At 42.9% G+C, this 13,330-nt stretch overlaps 2 protein-coding genes across 3 annotated transcripts; one reads left to right on the forward strand and one right to left on the reverse strand.

The window, feature by feature from the left end:
• The first annotated feature begins 2,930 nt into the window (after window positions 1–2,930).
• LOC144715726 (uncharacterized) lies at window positions 2,931–5,577 on the forward strand. Its single transcript, XM_078590700.1, has 5 exons — window positions 2,931–3,309; window positions 3,481–3,535; window positions 3,631–3,687; window positions 4,790–4,867; window positions 4,953–5,577. Exons 1-5 carry the CDS (start codon window positions 2,995–2,997, stop codon window positions 5,414–5,416), a joined length of 969 nt encoding a protein of 322 aa, XP_078446826.1. The 5' UTR covers window positions 2,931–2,994; the 3' UTR covers window positions 5,417–5,577.
• A 1,919-nt stretch (window positions 5,578–7,496) lies between these two features.
• LOC144715442 (putative pre-mRNA-splicing factor ATP-dependent RNA helicase DEAH3) lies at window positions 7,497–12,735 on the reverse strand. 2 transcript variants are annotated; one of them, XM_078590361.1, is made up of 7 exons: window positions 12,333–12,734; window positions 11,421–11,608; window positions 9,975–11,059; window positions 9,240–9,365; window positions 8,923–9,161; window positions 8,458–8,576; window positions 7,497–7,809 (listed from the first exon to the last, which is right to left on the reverse strand). In XM_078590361.1, the coding sequence occupies exons 1-7, from the start codon at window positions 12,606–12,608 to the stop codon at window positions 7,668–7,670; spliced, it is 2,175 nt and encodes a 724-aa protein (XP_078446487.1). In that variant the 5' UTR covers window positions 12,609–12,734; the 3' UTR covers window positions 7,497–7,667. The 2 variants fall into 2 exon arrangements, with proteins under 2 accessions (XP_078446487.1, XP_078446488.1); XM_078590362.1 differs by lacking the exons at window positions 7,497–7,809; window positions 8,458–8,576; window positions 8,923–9,161 and having other exon boundaries at window positions 9,246–9,459; window positions 12,333–12,735.
• Window positions 12,736–13,330: the final 595 nt, after the last annotated feature.

Consider the following 13,330-nt stretch of genomic DNA (forward strand, 5'->3'; position numbering starts at 1 on the left):
TCTCCCTCTCCCTATCTCCCTTTTCTCTCTCTCTCTTTCTCTTTGATGTCGGACGTCGTCGATGGCGTCGTCTGACGGGTAGATTCACTAAAGTAAATGTAATTATGTGATCCGAGTGACCTTGGTGAAATGTACGTGTAGGGCCAGTTTGCGGAAAATTGCCGAGTCTTGAGCTCCAAGGGGGTAGACCGATGACGGTGACCTTCTGACCTTCGTTGGAGTGACGACGACGACGAAGACTACGGCGCCGAATGGAAAAAGTCCGTAGGGGATCGCACGTAACGGACAGGCTCGGCCCGTGCCTAGACACTCAAATTCGTAGTTTTCTCGATAATTCTTCTCACCTAAAACTATCCCGAGCGCGATGGAGTGCAACCAAAAATATACTATAAGATGTAATATAACTGACGAGCGAGAGGGAACGGAGTACCTCGTCGGTGGCGGCGTTCGTCGTTGACAACTTCGTCGGTGCACAAAGCGTTGCGGCCAGATGCGGTGGAGACGTGCCGGAGGGGGTCGGCGTGCTCAATCGGTAGCTCAACGTCGGAGCAATCAGTGGAGGTCGGAGGAGAGGAGAGTGACACCCAACGATGGGACGGCTCGAGGAATAGATCGAGTCTAGAGGTGCACCCAAGCAGGTAGCAAGACGGTGCGACAGCTATGCGGAGCGACATACGATGCGGCTGGGAGTGGTGCATGGCCGAACCAGTAGAGAGTGGGCAGCGAATGACTCTAGCCGAAGCGTATCTGCGGGCACAACCATGTCGGCAACAACTGGCGAGTGTGGACCAAGCACCGATTGTAGAGCGCCGGTGATCAAGGTACTCTCGTCCATTGCTGGCAGTCAGCCGAGTATACTCCAGTCAGCGGTCTTGACGCTGTTGAAAGGGCATGTGTGAAGTTGGTGCCACACCCAAAGATAGGTTGGGACGATTCCATGAACGGTCTGTTCCCCGTTGGTTGGAGCGTGAGATCACTCTACACCGAGAGCAGAGAATGCACAGCAGCGAGCAGCCGCCGGCCGTAGTTCCTGGTCGATTATGCACGACCAACTGGGGCCCACCGAAGTCCTTGCTCCGGCTTACAAGACCGGACAACCACTCTAGACCCTGCTCCCGGGGTGATACGACCGAACCACGAATGTGGGGTGTGACTATCCATTGCCCATGGAACGGGTCAATGCCCACGAACGCCGCCTTGCCAGAGTAGACACGGCCCCATCGCCCGTTTGACGGGTTGAATAGTCAACCTGTTGGGTTGGCGGACGAACAGTTGGTTGGCTGTTTGCCGCACAGAGATGAATCGAGGGCCCCTTGTCAGATTCGTAGGGATTATGATCGACATCGCGTTGCAATCGAGGTGACTCTTGGACGCCCGCGACCGAAGAATCACTGGTGACGGAAAGTGGACAGCCGAGAGGGTAGTCGACTGGTCTAAGGGGACGGGAGTGGTGGATTCCTCTCTCAAACTCCCATCTTCAATGTAACCCATGCGTTCTCTCCTCTGCTTCTTCACCCTCTTCTTCTTCTCTCAAGATGAGCCCTGGACGTGGAATAACTGCAACACAAGTTCCAGATCTGGAAGACAATGTGGTCCCATCATGGCTTTATATAGGGCCATGATGGGCCCTTACATGGAGTTCAGAAAGGAGAGTCCAATAAGTATATCCCCCTTCATTTACAACACAATTAAGAAACAACGGACAAGACGATGTGAAACGGATGACTGAAAACAGACATCAAGACGACTGAAAACAAAATGAAAACATGAGATACGAGCACGGACGTGCTCTACCCGGGGTATTTAAACCTGGGTGTCTTCACGGCCGCTTTGGCGTGTCGGTCGGGCTGGACACTGACCGGTGGCGATGCTGATGATGGCAATGACAGCTCCATTGATGATTCGTTGGCGCCGTCTGGATGCGCTCCATCTCTCTCTCTCTCTAACTCCTTTCTCTCTTTCTTTCTCTCTCTCTCCCTAGCTCCCTTCTCTCCCTCTTTCTCTCTCTCCCTAGCTCCCTTTTTCTCTCTCTCTCTGTTCCCTCTCCCTTTTATCTCTCTCCCTCTGCCTATCTCCCTTCTCTCCCTCTCTCTCCCTCTACCTATCTCCCTTCTCTCCCTCTCTCTATCTCTATCTCTCTCTTTCTCTCTCTCTCTCTCCCTAGCTCCCTTCTCTCTCTTTCTCTCTCTCCCAAGCTCCTTTTCTCTCTCTCCCTAGCTCCCTTTTTTCTCTCTCTCTCTCTCTTCCCTCTCCCTTTTATCTCTCTCCCTCTGCCTATCTCCCTTCTCTCTCTCTATCTATCTCTCTCTAGCTCCCTTCTCTCTCTCTTTCTCTCTCTCCCAAGCTCCCTTTTCTCTCTCTCCCTTGCTCCCTTTTTCTCTCTCTCTCTCTTCCCTCTCCCTTTTATCTCTCTCCCTCTCCCTAGCTCCCTTTTCTCTCTCTCTCTATCTCTCTTTCTCTCTCTCTTCCCTCTCCCTTTTATCTCTCTCCCTCTCCCTATCTCCTTCTCTCTCTCTCTTCCCTCTCCTTTTATCTCTCTTCCTCTCCCTTTTATCTCTCTCCCTCTCCCTATCTCCCTTCTCTCTCTCTCTTCCCTCTCCCTTTTATCTCTCTTCCCTCTCCATTTTATCTCTCTCCCTCTCCCTATCTCCCTTCTCTCTCTCTCTCTCTCTTCCCTCTCCATTTTATCTCTCTCCCTCTCCCTCTCTCCCTTCTCTCTCTCTCTTCCCTCTCCATTTTATCTCTCTCCCTCTCCCTCTCCCTCTCCCTTTTATCTCTCTCTCTCTCTCTCTCTCTCTCTCTCTCTCTCTCTCTCTCTCTCTCTCTCTCTCTCTCTCTCTCTCTCTCTCTCTCTCTCTCTGAAATTTGTTTTAACTGGGCTCTCTTTCTAACTTGGCCCACGAAGGTTTTTCTCAAGATAAAGCTCCCACCTTGCCTTGTCTTCAAAAACAGCAACTTCCCCCATCTGAAATTTTCAAGCTCTTCCCTGCATTCATGGAGGCAATCGTGGGGAGATTATCTCCTCCCTTCTCCATCCCTTCTTCCCACTTCTCCTCCATGCTCATCCGCCGCTCATGTCTGAGGCATCGAGCAGAGATTTTGGCCGAGCGTTGCTGTTCTTCTTTGGCCCGTAGAGATTTTCCCACTCGGTGGGCTTGCTCCCTCGGCTATGGCGGAAACCCACTTGAGAAGAGACATGTGGCTTCCTGGGCGAAGAAGAAGAAGGAGGGTAGATCAGATGCAGAGGGGTACGGCCCAATTCCTGGGGAGAACGAGTCTTTCTTCCCTGAAGCCGTTCTTCTTAAGAAGGTGTGCCGGAGTGTTCAATTATGATGTCCTTCTTTTGAATTTTTAGGGTTTATCATTCAGTTCAAAAACCCTGATGTTCAATTGCAGTTTTCTTTTTTGTTGAATTTTTTGGGTTAATTTGTTTGATGGTGATAGAAGCTGAGGTGTTATGTTTTACTTTCGCGTGTGTAGAAAAAAACTGAAGGAGATGATGCAGCCCTGCCTGAGTTTGCAGATGCGGAAGAGGGTCTGATTCTCTCTCGATTTATATTTTTCTAATAATTTTTGCATTAATTTTTAATCTTGAAGTGTTGAAAGCATGGGGGCATTTTTTAATTGCAGAGAAGCTGTTGGAGTTTCTCAATCTCCAGCTCGAGAGCGATGTTAAGTTGGAGAGAAGTGAGTATTTCTTCCCCTTTATTTGAACTTTTTTAATTGCTCTATCGGTGGGATATCTGTGTTTATTTTTCATTGATTTTCGTCTACCTTTAATAGCACGGATGAGAATGTTATTTTGACCCTGGAAATGGTTTTCTTGGATTAGGTAAACAGTGAAATTTATGTAAAATGAAACGCCGTGATAAATAAAAAAATAAAACAGACGGGATTCGATCTAATTCACTCTGAAAACCATTTATTTTTTTCAAAACTTTACCCATGATAAATTTTCTTTGATGAAGCTTTAAACTTTGCGTACAAGTTTATGGGAAAATCTATCTTCACCAACTTGGTTGCACTTTTATAGGAACGTCGATGTAGGTTCGTATCAGGAGGGGAGTAGATAGGAACTTGGTTGCACTTTGATAGGAACCTTTTTTTTTACCATAATTAGAAGACGAGACGGAGGGACAGGGATTATATCACACTTTAAGTGAAATAAATCTTTTTTAAAACTTTAAGTGAAATAAAGTGTGATTTTCTAATTTTCAAAAAAAAAAAATCACACTTCAAGTGAAATAAATCCTTTCACTTTCTTTCACATGTCATGGTAAAAAAAAAAGGTTATTCTTCCTCAGTGTTCTCCATCCATGTATCTCTCTCTCATTTTTCTTTCTAATATGTAGTTATTTAAACCGCTTACCCTCTCACAAATTTGAGCCGAGTAATTTCTCTTTTTTTTAACGTTTCGTGGTAAAATTTTTTCTTCCTCTCTGTATTATTTATCCATGTATCTGTCTCTTTTAATCCTCTTACTAAAATTTAATTATCAAAATCACTTACTTTCTCAAGCATTCGAGTTAAATCCTTTCACTTTTTTTCGCATGACATGGTAAAAATTTCCTTCTTTCTATGTAATCGCCGTCTGTGTATCTCTCTCCCTATCTTATTTCTCTCATTAGCATCGAGTTATTAAAATCACATTACCCTCTCACATTCTCCGGAAATGGAGCCTTCAATATGGCTAATAGTTTAAATAATAGAAATCTCCGGAAATAAAAATTATTCCACTCATTTGTCATCAGCCTTCACTAATTGACTGGCTCTCGTTAACTTATGGCAGTGCGCCACTACGAGGTGGTTTATCTCATCCACGAAGACAACTTCCAAGAAGTCAACGCAATTGTCGACAAAGTCAAAGGTGATCCATCGTCGAAGCTACCGTTCTTTCTCTTCATTGATGTTCCTTGGTTCCTTTTTCTTAGTGTGCTGGACTTTTTCTTTAGATTTTGTCAGGGAAAAGAAAGGCAAGATATGGAGGATTAACGATTGGGGGATGCGGAAGCTGGCCTATAAGATAAAGAAGGCTAAGATGGCTAATTACATCCTGATGAACTTCGAGATCGAAGCCGGGCAGATTAATGAATTTAAGACCATGCTAGATAGAGAAGAGAGGATCATCAGGCATCTCGTGATTAAGCGCGATGAAGCGATAACTGAGGATTGCCCCCCGCCGACAGAATTCCGACCTAGCGCCTCCAGTGATGATGATGACGATGAAGATGATTATGACGATGATGATGAAGCATATGATGACGATTTGGAATTGGAGATGGATGAGTATGATGGGGATGAGAATTTTGGGGAAAACGTGATTATTGTCGACGAAGAAGAGGAGGTAGAATATGTTGCTCAGGAGAGCATGAAGACAAAGCCAAAGAAGAGGATTGGCGCATCTTCAAGATCATGATCCTCATTTGGTTTTTGATTTCCATAATTTGAAAGATTATATTGCAATGATCTTCAGTTTGGTAGGTTATTTGTCTGGTTGGGCACTAACCCACCTAGATTTTCTCACCCTAGTGTGGGTCTTGTGTTTTTTAAAAAGATCTATCCTCTCCATTTTGTCTCTCTTCTCTTGCCCTCTGTTTCTATCCATACCTGGCATTCTGACCATCTGTGAATGCCCATCATTTTATTCTGGTTCTTGTACAATTCAATACTAGTCACCCATGGTCTTGGTGTCCCGAGTTAAAAATCTGAATGGACTAACTGCAAATTTTTCGTTTTTTCTGATTACTATTTGTCCACCACAACTAATTAGCATGTAATACATCTACATGGCTTGTGTTTGATGCCCAGAGCTAAAAACCTCAATGGTTAGCAAACTTCTCTTTTTTTCACTTCTTTCTCAGGCCCAATATATTTGCCCTAATATATTGACACTACTATATTTGTACCATTTTTTATACTTTTTCGTTGTGCTTAATGCCAATAAGTAAAGAACTGAAGGGACTTACCTGCAAAAATTCCATTTATTTACTTGTCCACCCCAAAAAATTAGTTTCAAATATCTTTCCAACCCTAGATCCACATCCCATCTCTAGATATCATGTTTTGCTTGATGGCCACAAGTGAAAATCTCAACGGACATAGTTATTAAATTCCCTCATATTTACTTCCTTTTTCACTACTGCATTAAAAGTAGCTCCTAATATCTTAATACCCCCAGAATTATATCATCTTTTCTGGGTTTCTTATTTTCTTATTGAGCAGTAGTAAAATTTTGTTAGAATTAAGTCTAAAACCTTAATTTAAAAACAATGCAAATTTAATGTAATTGATTACTGTCTTTTTTATGTTTACGTTAATGTTTATCTTTATGTCTGTGTTCTACGCTGCATCAGAAAACGTGTTCATAGGGGGAAAGACATCAGAACCCTTATCTGTAGCTAGAGCAGGGTATTTCAAAACCCTCATCCTTTGAATATATTCCATTACATTGAGAGAATGCTAAGAAAGAAAAGCCCACGGTTCCACTCTCTTAATTTATCCCTTTCCAGTTTAACTTAATCTTTTCCCTCTCTAAAGAGAAGTATGGACAAAGAGAGAACAAAAAAAGGTTTCTAAACAAAATTCATTCCATTCTTTAGAATGAATTCTTGCATAAAAAACCTACTTGCTTCCTAGGAGCAAATATAAGAGAGATTAAACTTTAGAAACACTATGTTGCACTCTCTTTGTTTAGGGTTTGGTAATTAGATCAGATGGGATCAAATCTGATTGAAAGATGCGATCAATCCATTGATCCTGTTTGCAATCTGATTGAAAATGTTAATCGATTCCAATAATTAAGCTAAAACAGATCGATCAACTCAATTTGATTGGTCCAATAAGCACAAAGGTAGTGTGAGTCCATCGGTAGTAGTCACATCATAAGCTCAACATGGACAGTGCAACCTGACAAGCAAGGTTTGAGCCTGGATGATAACCCATTTGTATCTTTCGGCGATGAATCTGCTGACTTTCTTATAAGACATTAATCATTCGTCATTCTGACATAATCTCTCATTCCTATCTTCATTTATGACTTTCTTCTAAGACAACTTTAAATTTAAAAAAACCTAGGACATTCAATCAGCGGATAAAGATGAGTTAGGCATGAAAAGGATAAATTTAGCAGACTATAAAAATGCAAGAGATTCATCCAAGTTCTGTAAGTTTCGATTCATTTAAGTTCTACAAATTTAGCAGTCTACAAAAATTCTAACGATGAACGTTTTTATTAAAGTTCTATAAGGTTTTTTTCCAAAAACAAATTTAGCAGTCTACAAAAATTCTAACGATGATCGTTTTTATTAAAGTTCTATTAAGTTTTTTTTTCCAAAAACAAATTCTACAAGAAGAACGTCCGTAGAGCTCGTCGGTAAGAAGAACGCTCCTTAAAAGCCGAGATTTAGAGACAGGTAAAATATCTAATCTTCGATCCACACTGAATTTTGAAAAATTGCAGCATTTCAAAGATCAAGAGCAGTATTGCACAGCTGACATCATGAGAGAAATCTCAGATCCCCATCAGATCTTCACTTTTTTGTTCTACACTTTGGAGCAGCAAAGCACAAATCTCCACGAAAATCTCAGAGAAAATATAGAAAAAGGGGAAATTTAGCACAGCCCTGAGGGGAAATATGAAGAATAATCTATGAACCTGACATATGATTTTACGAAGATACCCTCCTGTCCTTTCCTTGGGTTGAGGCCTTCTCTCTGTCTCTCTTGGCATAGAGCCGCTCAAGCACCCGCTTCGCCTCGCACTGAGGAAAATTACTCAGATCGTAGTAATGTGGCGCAATATCCACCAACCTGTTCCCAAAAATCATAATTAGATAAATACCCATTAAAGATCCATTGATCGTGTCCAAGATCTGCGTCAAGGGATTTCTCAAGTGGAAAAATCATAATTTGACAAGGCCGATAAAAAATCCATTGATCAAATCAAAGATCTACCTCAAGGGATTTCGTAAGTGGAATCATAATGCAATGAAAATCCAATGGTCATCAAACAGATCTGCTTCAAGGGGTTTCTTAAGTGGAATAATCATACTTCAATAAACTAGCATTAAATACCAATTTATCATTTTTTTGAAAGAAAAACTCCAATTGATCATACAGAAAATCTATTGAAGAAGGTGATGATTAAATTATGAAATACGATCAAATAAAGCCAACGCCAAGGATATCCCCTGGGACAATACTCGAGATTATGAAATACATTATGAAATACAATTCTCCGATCAAATACGATCAAATAATTTTTTTTGAAGAAAACGATCAAGTAAATTATGAAATACAATACTAGAGATTATGCTTTATTTATGGTAAAAAATATAAGAATGGGTTTTTCTCATAGGGGAGCGATGATGATAATCTTCGGGAAAGATAATCAAGAAAAAATCAACGGAAAGGAGAAAGGGTGTGATAGGGATTTCTCTCCAGGGAAGAAAAACTTACCATTCCCCACGCACATCGGTGACAGTACGAATGAAATTTCTGCTGGTCAGGACGAATTCGTTGTAGATGACCCATTCCGGCTTGTGATCCAAACATGTTGATGGGTGCAGGTGGACAACCTGATGAAGCAAACCCAGAAGCCCCATCATGCATGACATGGAAACGAAGTAGCACATCCATTAGATCATACAAAAATAGAGAGAGAGTGTGGGGGAGAATGAGATAGAAAGAGAGATGGAGAGAGATTGGGGGAGCAGGGGTGAGAGAAAAGGAAGGGGGGTTAAGAAGAGCCGCAATAGGAAATAAATGATCCTTTAAAGGGGAGAGGGATAAGAAATGACGAATACAGATGAAGAATGAATGAATATAGCTCGCAGAAAGAAAGAAACTGCTAAAATAATATAGGAATAGCTCTTCTATGACGAGACAGAGAAAGGAAAGGGGGTTACGGGTGAAGAAAATGACCTGATTATCCTTTACGGTTAAGTAGTGGCCGGTGCGTTCGAGATGGGCCACCTGCATGAAGTAACCAGAGAGCATGGCCTTCCTAATGTTCGTGTAGTAGTCACGACTGTTGAAGTCTGTGCTGCACAGCTTCAGGTTGAACCTCGCCATGATCCGGACGAGCTGTTGCCTCACATTGTCGGCAGACTTTATCGCCCTCTGGTTGACGAAATTCTCATAGCACCACGAAGGATCTTCATCTGAATCAAAACAAAATACCGCGTTTAAGGTTTCAGGTTTTGGATTTAGGGTTTAGGGCTTAGGGCTCAGGAATTTACTGTTCTGCTTGTAGGCGTGGTAGACGTTGAGGAGGGTGAGGTGATCCCCATCGATGTGCCCAAACCGAGCTTTCGCCTCATCTGCAGCTTTCTGGGCCTCTCGGGGCCGGAGAAAGCAATTGGGTACTAAATAAAGACAGTGGGGTCATCACAGAAGAGGCCCAGCATGGGAGGTCAGCAGATCACACCATTTGCACCATGAGAGAATAACTGACAGAAACTGCAACTACCTCAATCAGCATTGCCCTTCAATTTTTGTTTTTAAAAAATGCACCAAACCCGCGTATACATTCACAGAAGCTACCCTACCATGTTAAACTACAGCCTACAATATGAGGGCTCAGAACTCGTCAACATCATCAACCCTCATTGATGCTGACGATGATGTTGACGAATTTAAGAGTGCTTGGTGATGATGATGCTGACAAGGTTGATGTCACCTTCAGACATTGACTTAGTAAAAGTATAGCTATAAAATAGTCAAACCCCTCGAACATCAATGTCATCGTCAAAGTCAACAGCCTAGTTGATGTCACTGCGGATGGCCAAGTATGGATTTTTTTCAGGGTGATGACAACGTTGACACATGTCCACATAATTGGCAATCCGCCCACCAACGTCAATGTCACACATCAATATCATCGGGATATTGACATTCAGACTGATCAGAAGAGAACTTTATGGAAGCAAGACTAATGATGCATAAACTGACATAAACATCACCAAAAAGCTTACCTGAGAGCATGGCAGATATGGAGAGTATTTCGTTGGAACAATTGAACCCCGGGCTGGCAACAAGCATCTTTGACATCTGAGGATCCAAGGGGAACTCGCTCATTATCTCTCCCAGATTGGTTAAGTTTCCTTCATCATCCAACGCACCCAGATAGTTCAAGACCTCCAATGCCCTCATCAATGTCTCAGGCGCCGGAGGATCCATAAAATCAAAATGAACCAGATCATCAATCCCGAGCTTCTTCAGAGTCAAAACCGTGTTCGCCAGATTCGACCGAAGAATCTCCGGATACGTCTGCGGCTGGAGATCATTGTGGAAACTCTTCTCCGTGTAAAGCCTGAAGCATTTACCCGGCTGCGTTCTACCTGCACGCCCCGCCCGCTGATGAGCGCTCGCCTTGGATATCGGCGATACCAACAACGACTCGACCCGAATCCGTGGATTGTAAACCTTCTGCTTGGAGAAACCAGGGTCTATAACATAAACAATGCCGTCGATGGTCAGCGACGTCTCGGCAATGTTTGTTGACACAACAATTTTGCGGCCCGGAGGACCGTCTTCCTTCAGCGGAGCTGGTGCTGCCTCGAAAATCTTCTGCTGCATTGCAGGCGGCAGCGTTGAGTAAAGTGGGACGACCTTCACGGGGCCGACCTGATCGCCCAAGTTATTAACTTCTTTGTTGATCTTCCGGCAGGCATCTTCAATTTCTTCTTCGCCGGTGAGGAAAACGAGAATGTCGCCAGTAGGTTCACACATGTGGATTTGTACGACTGTTCTGATGGCAGCTTCAAGGTAATCTCTTTCAGGTTCCTGTGTATAGAAGATCTCGACTGGGTGGAGCCGACCAGGTACCTTCATCAGAGGGGCGCTGCTGAAGTAACCCTGAAACTTCTCTGCTTCGAGCGTCGCACTCATAACTATAAGTTTCATGTCTGGCCGATTCTTTAGAACTTCCTTCAAGAGCCCAAATAGAACGTCGGTCGCCAACGTGCGCTCATGAGCCTCATCGAGTATTATCACCTTGTATCTCTCCAGAAGTGGGTCCGCCATTGCTTCTCTTAAAAGCATACCATCAGTTAAGTACCTGTAAAATAAATAACATAGACTAAGTCAGTGTTCACCGACATGGATGACTATGATGAGGGGGTGACGATTAACATAGACAAAATAGCCATCGTCATTGTCTCTCATCTGCAGGCAGGATGATGATGAGGATGACGAAGATAATTTTGCATTGTGATTGCCTCTCATCACTCTTCCTCTTTTAACCTCACCCAAGTGATGAGATATGATAACAAATTTGCCACAGTCATTCATCTACAACCAGAGATGATAACGGGTTTTGAATGACAAAGATGATTTAGTCATCATCTGGAAGCAGTGGCTAAGTATTAATAGAAAATTGAAGTAAGGGGGAGAAATCAGAATATGAATCAATGGCGTACTTGAGAATTGTTTTATTGCTACTGCAATCTTCGAATCGAATACTGTAACCGACTTCTTCGCCAATTGTCACATCCATCTCTTCCGCAACGCGACGGGAAACAGACATTGCAGCCACTCTGCGAGGTTGAGTGCAAGCAACCATAGGGCGTTTGCCGGCATCTTCGAGTTCCAAAACAAACTGGGGAATCTGTAAATTAAATAAAAACGCTTCTATCAGGTCCCACAACATGAAGAAGCATATTAAAAACAGTAAGCAAGCAGAGATTTAACACAGAAAGACGGTGACATTGCAAACAAGAACTCTTCAAACACTACAAGTCCAAGAGTCTCAGGAACTTATTATTAAGCTCACAATAATCTATTCTCTACCGGACAAAGTTATTACTAGAAAGAGTATCATCAAAAAGTTAAATTTCATTCGAATAATGAGAAATGATTCCTACTATTATCAGAGCATTTAATATCTACATCAACCAACCACTGTTCCAAGACGGTACCCAAGGACAGAATCACCGCGTTAAATTCAAGTTTGCTGTGATAAAAAGCCTCACTGAATAAAATGAGTACATTAAAAATGTTCTACAGCATAGTAATCTTCTCCGAGATGAACAATAATTGAGATCCCGTCATTGGCAACGGAAACAAACAATCAAAACAACAGAGAGGGCGAGACCAGGTGCCTATCCAGACAATTTTGCCTAATTTTGGGACGATAGACCAAAATTTAAATCAAAAGTCTTAAAATCCATCAATATTTATTGTCAAGAGAAGCAAAAAATATCCGTAAATATGAGAAATCCTCTGCCAACAAGCAAGAGCACGAGATTCTTCAGCAAAAAAACCCGTCAACAAAGAAGAGAAAATTGAAAAAACAGTTCCCAGACCCAAAAGAAAACAAATCAAAATAATACCTGGGTTGTCTTCCCACTGCCCGTCTCACCAACAAGAATCAGAGTCTGATTAGCCCTGACCGTCTCAAGGAACTCGTCCTTTTGCAGCCACACCGGAAGAGTCTTCCTTTTCTCCAGAATATCAAAGTATCGCTGGGAATAAGGACGACCCGACCACCGATTCGTTCCCGGCGGAGTAACCACGCGCCCAACGCCATTAGCCTTGGTCAATTTCGACACGGAGGTGTCATCTACCACGTCGAACAAGCTCACCTTCCGCTTCCTCTCCGTCCCCATCGACAGTTCTTCCTCCCTCTACCAGACCCAGATTAGGGTTTCGATCGGAGACGCGCAGAACGGAGACTCCGCGAAAACCCTAGCGCGAAATTTCCAAAGAATTGGGGAAGAACAGTAGACAGAGTTCTTGCCAGAGAATCCCCATTTCTATATAAACCCTTGCATTTCTAACTTACAATTTTACCCTCTATTTTAATGAAATTTTACCTATTACCCTATTTAGCCCACTTGCATACCTGATAGAGAATATTCTAAATGCCCAAATACTCCTTCCTCGCATATGCATAAAATCTTTTGAATCTTATAACTCTTGTTATTCTTCTGCTATGTACATTGGGTAAGTCGTCGCCTAGGACCAAGACGAGTAACGCCTCACAAACAAGCATTGCCGGCACATACCTATAGTACAGGGATGCAGGGCGGGACGGTTTTTTCGTCCCATGATGAAAAAACCGTCCCGTCCGCGATATTGGACAAAAACCGAGACAGAAATTCATCCCGGGATGAATGGACGGGACGGTTTTCCTGTCGTCGGACGAAAAAACTGTCCCATCCGGAGGTCTCGAACGATGGATGAAAATCCGTCAGATTCACTTCCTACGGTTAAGATCTTGCCACGTGGCATCGCTTAATCAATTCCTCGACATTTTGCATCAAAGCCCCTGTTTTTTTCGTCCCTCCGCTTTCTCTCTCCTTCATATTTCCCTAAAAAACTTAGAACA

Source organism: Wolffia australiana, chromosome 19, assembly GCF_029677425.1.
Source record: "Wolffia australiana isolate 7733 chromosome 19, ASM2967742v1".
NCBI classification, from domain to species: Eukaryota; Viridiplantae; Streptophyta; class Magnoliopsida; order Alismatales; family Araceae; genus Wolffia; species Wolffia australiana.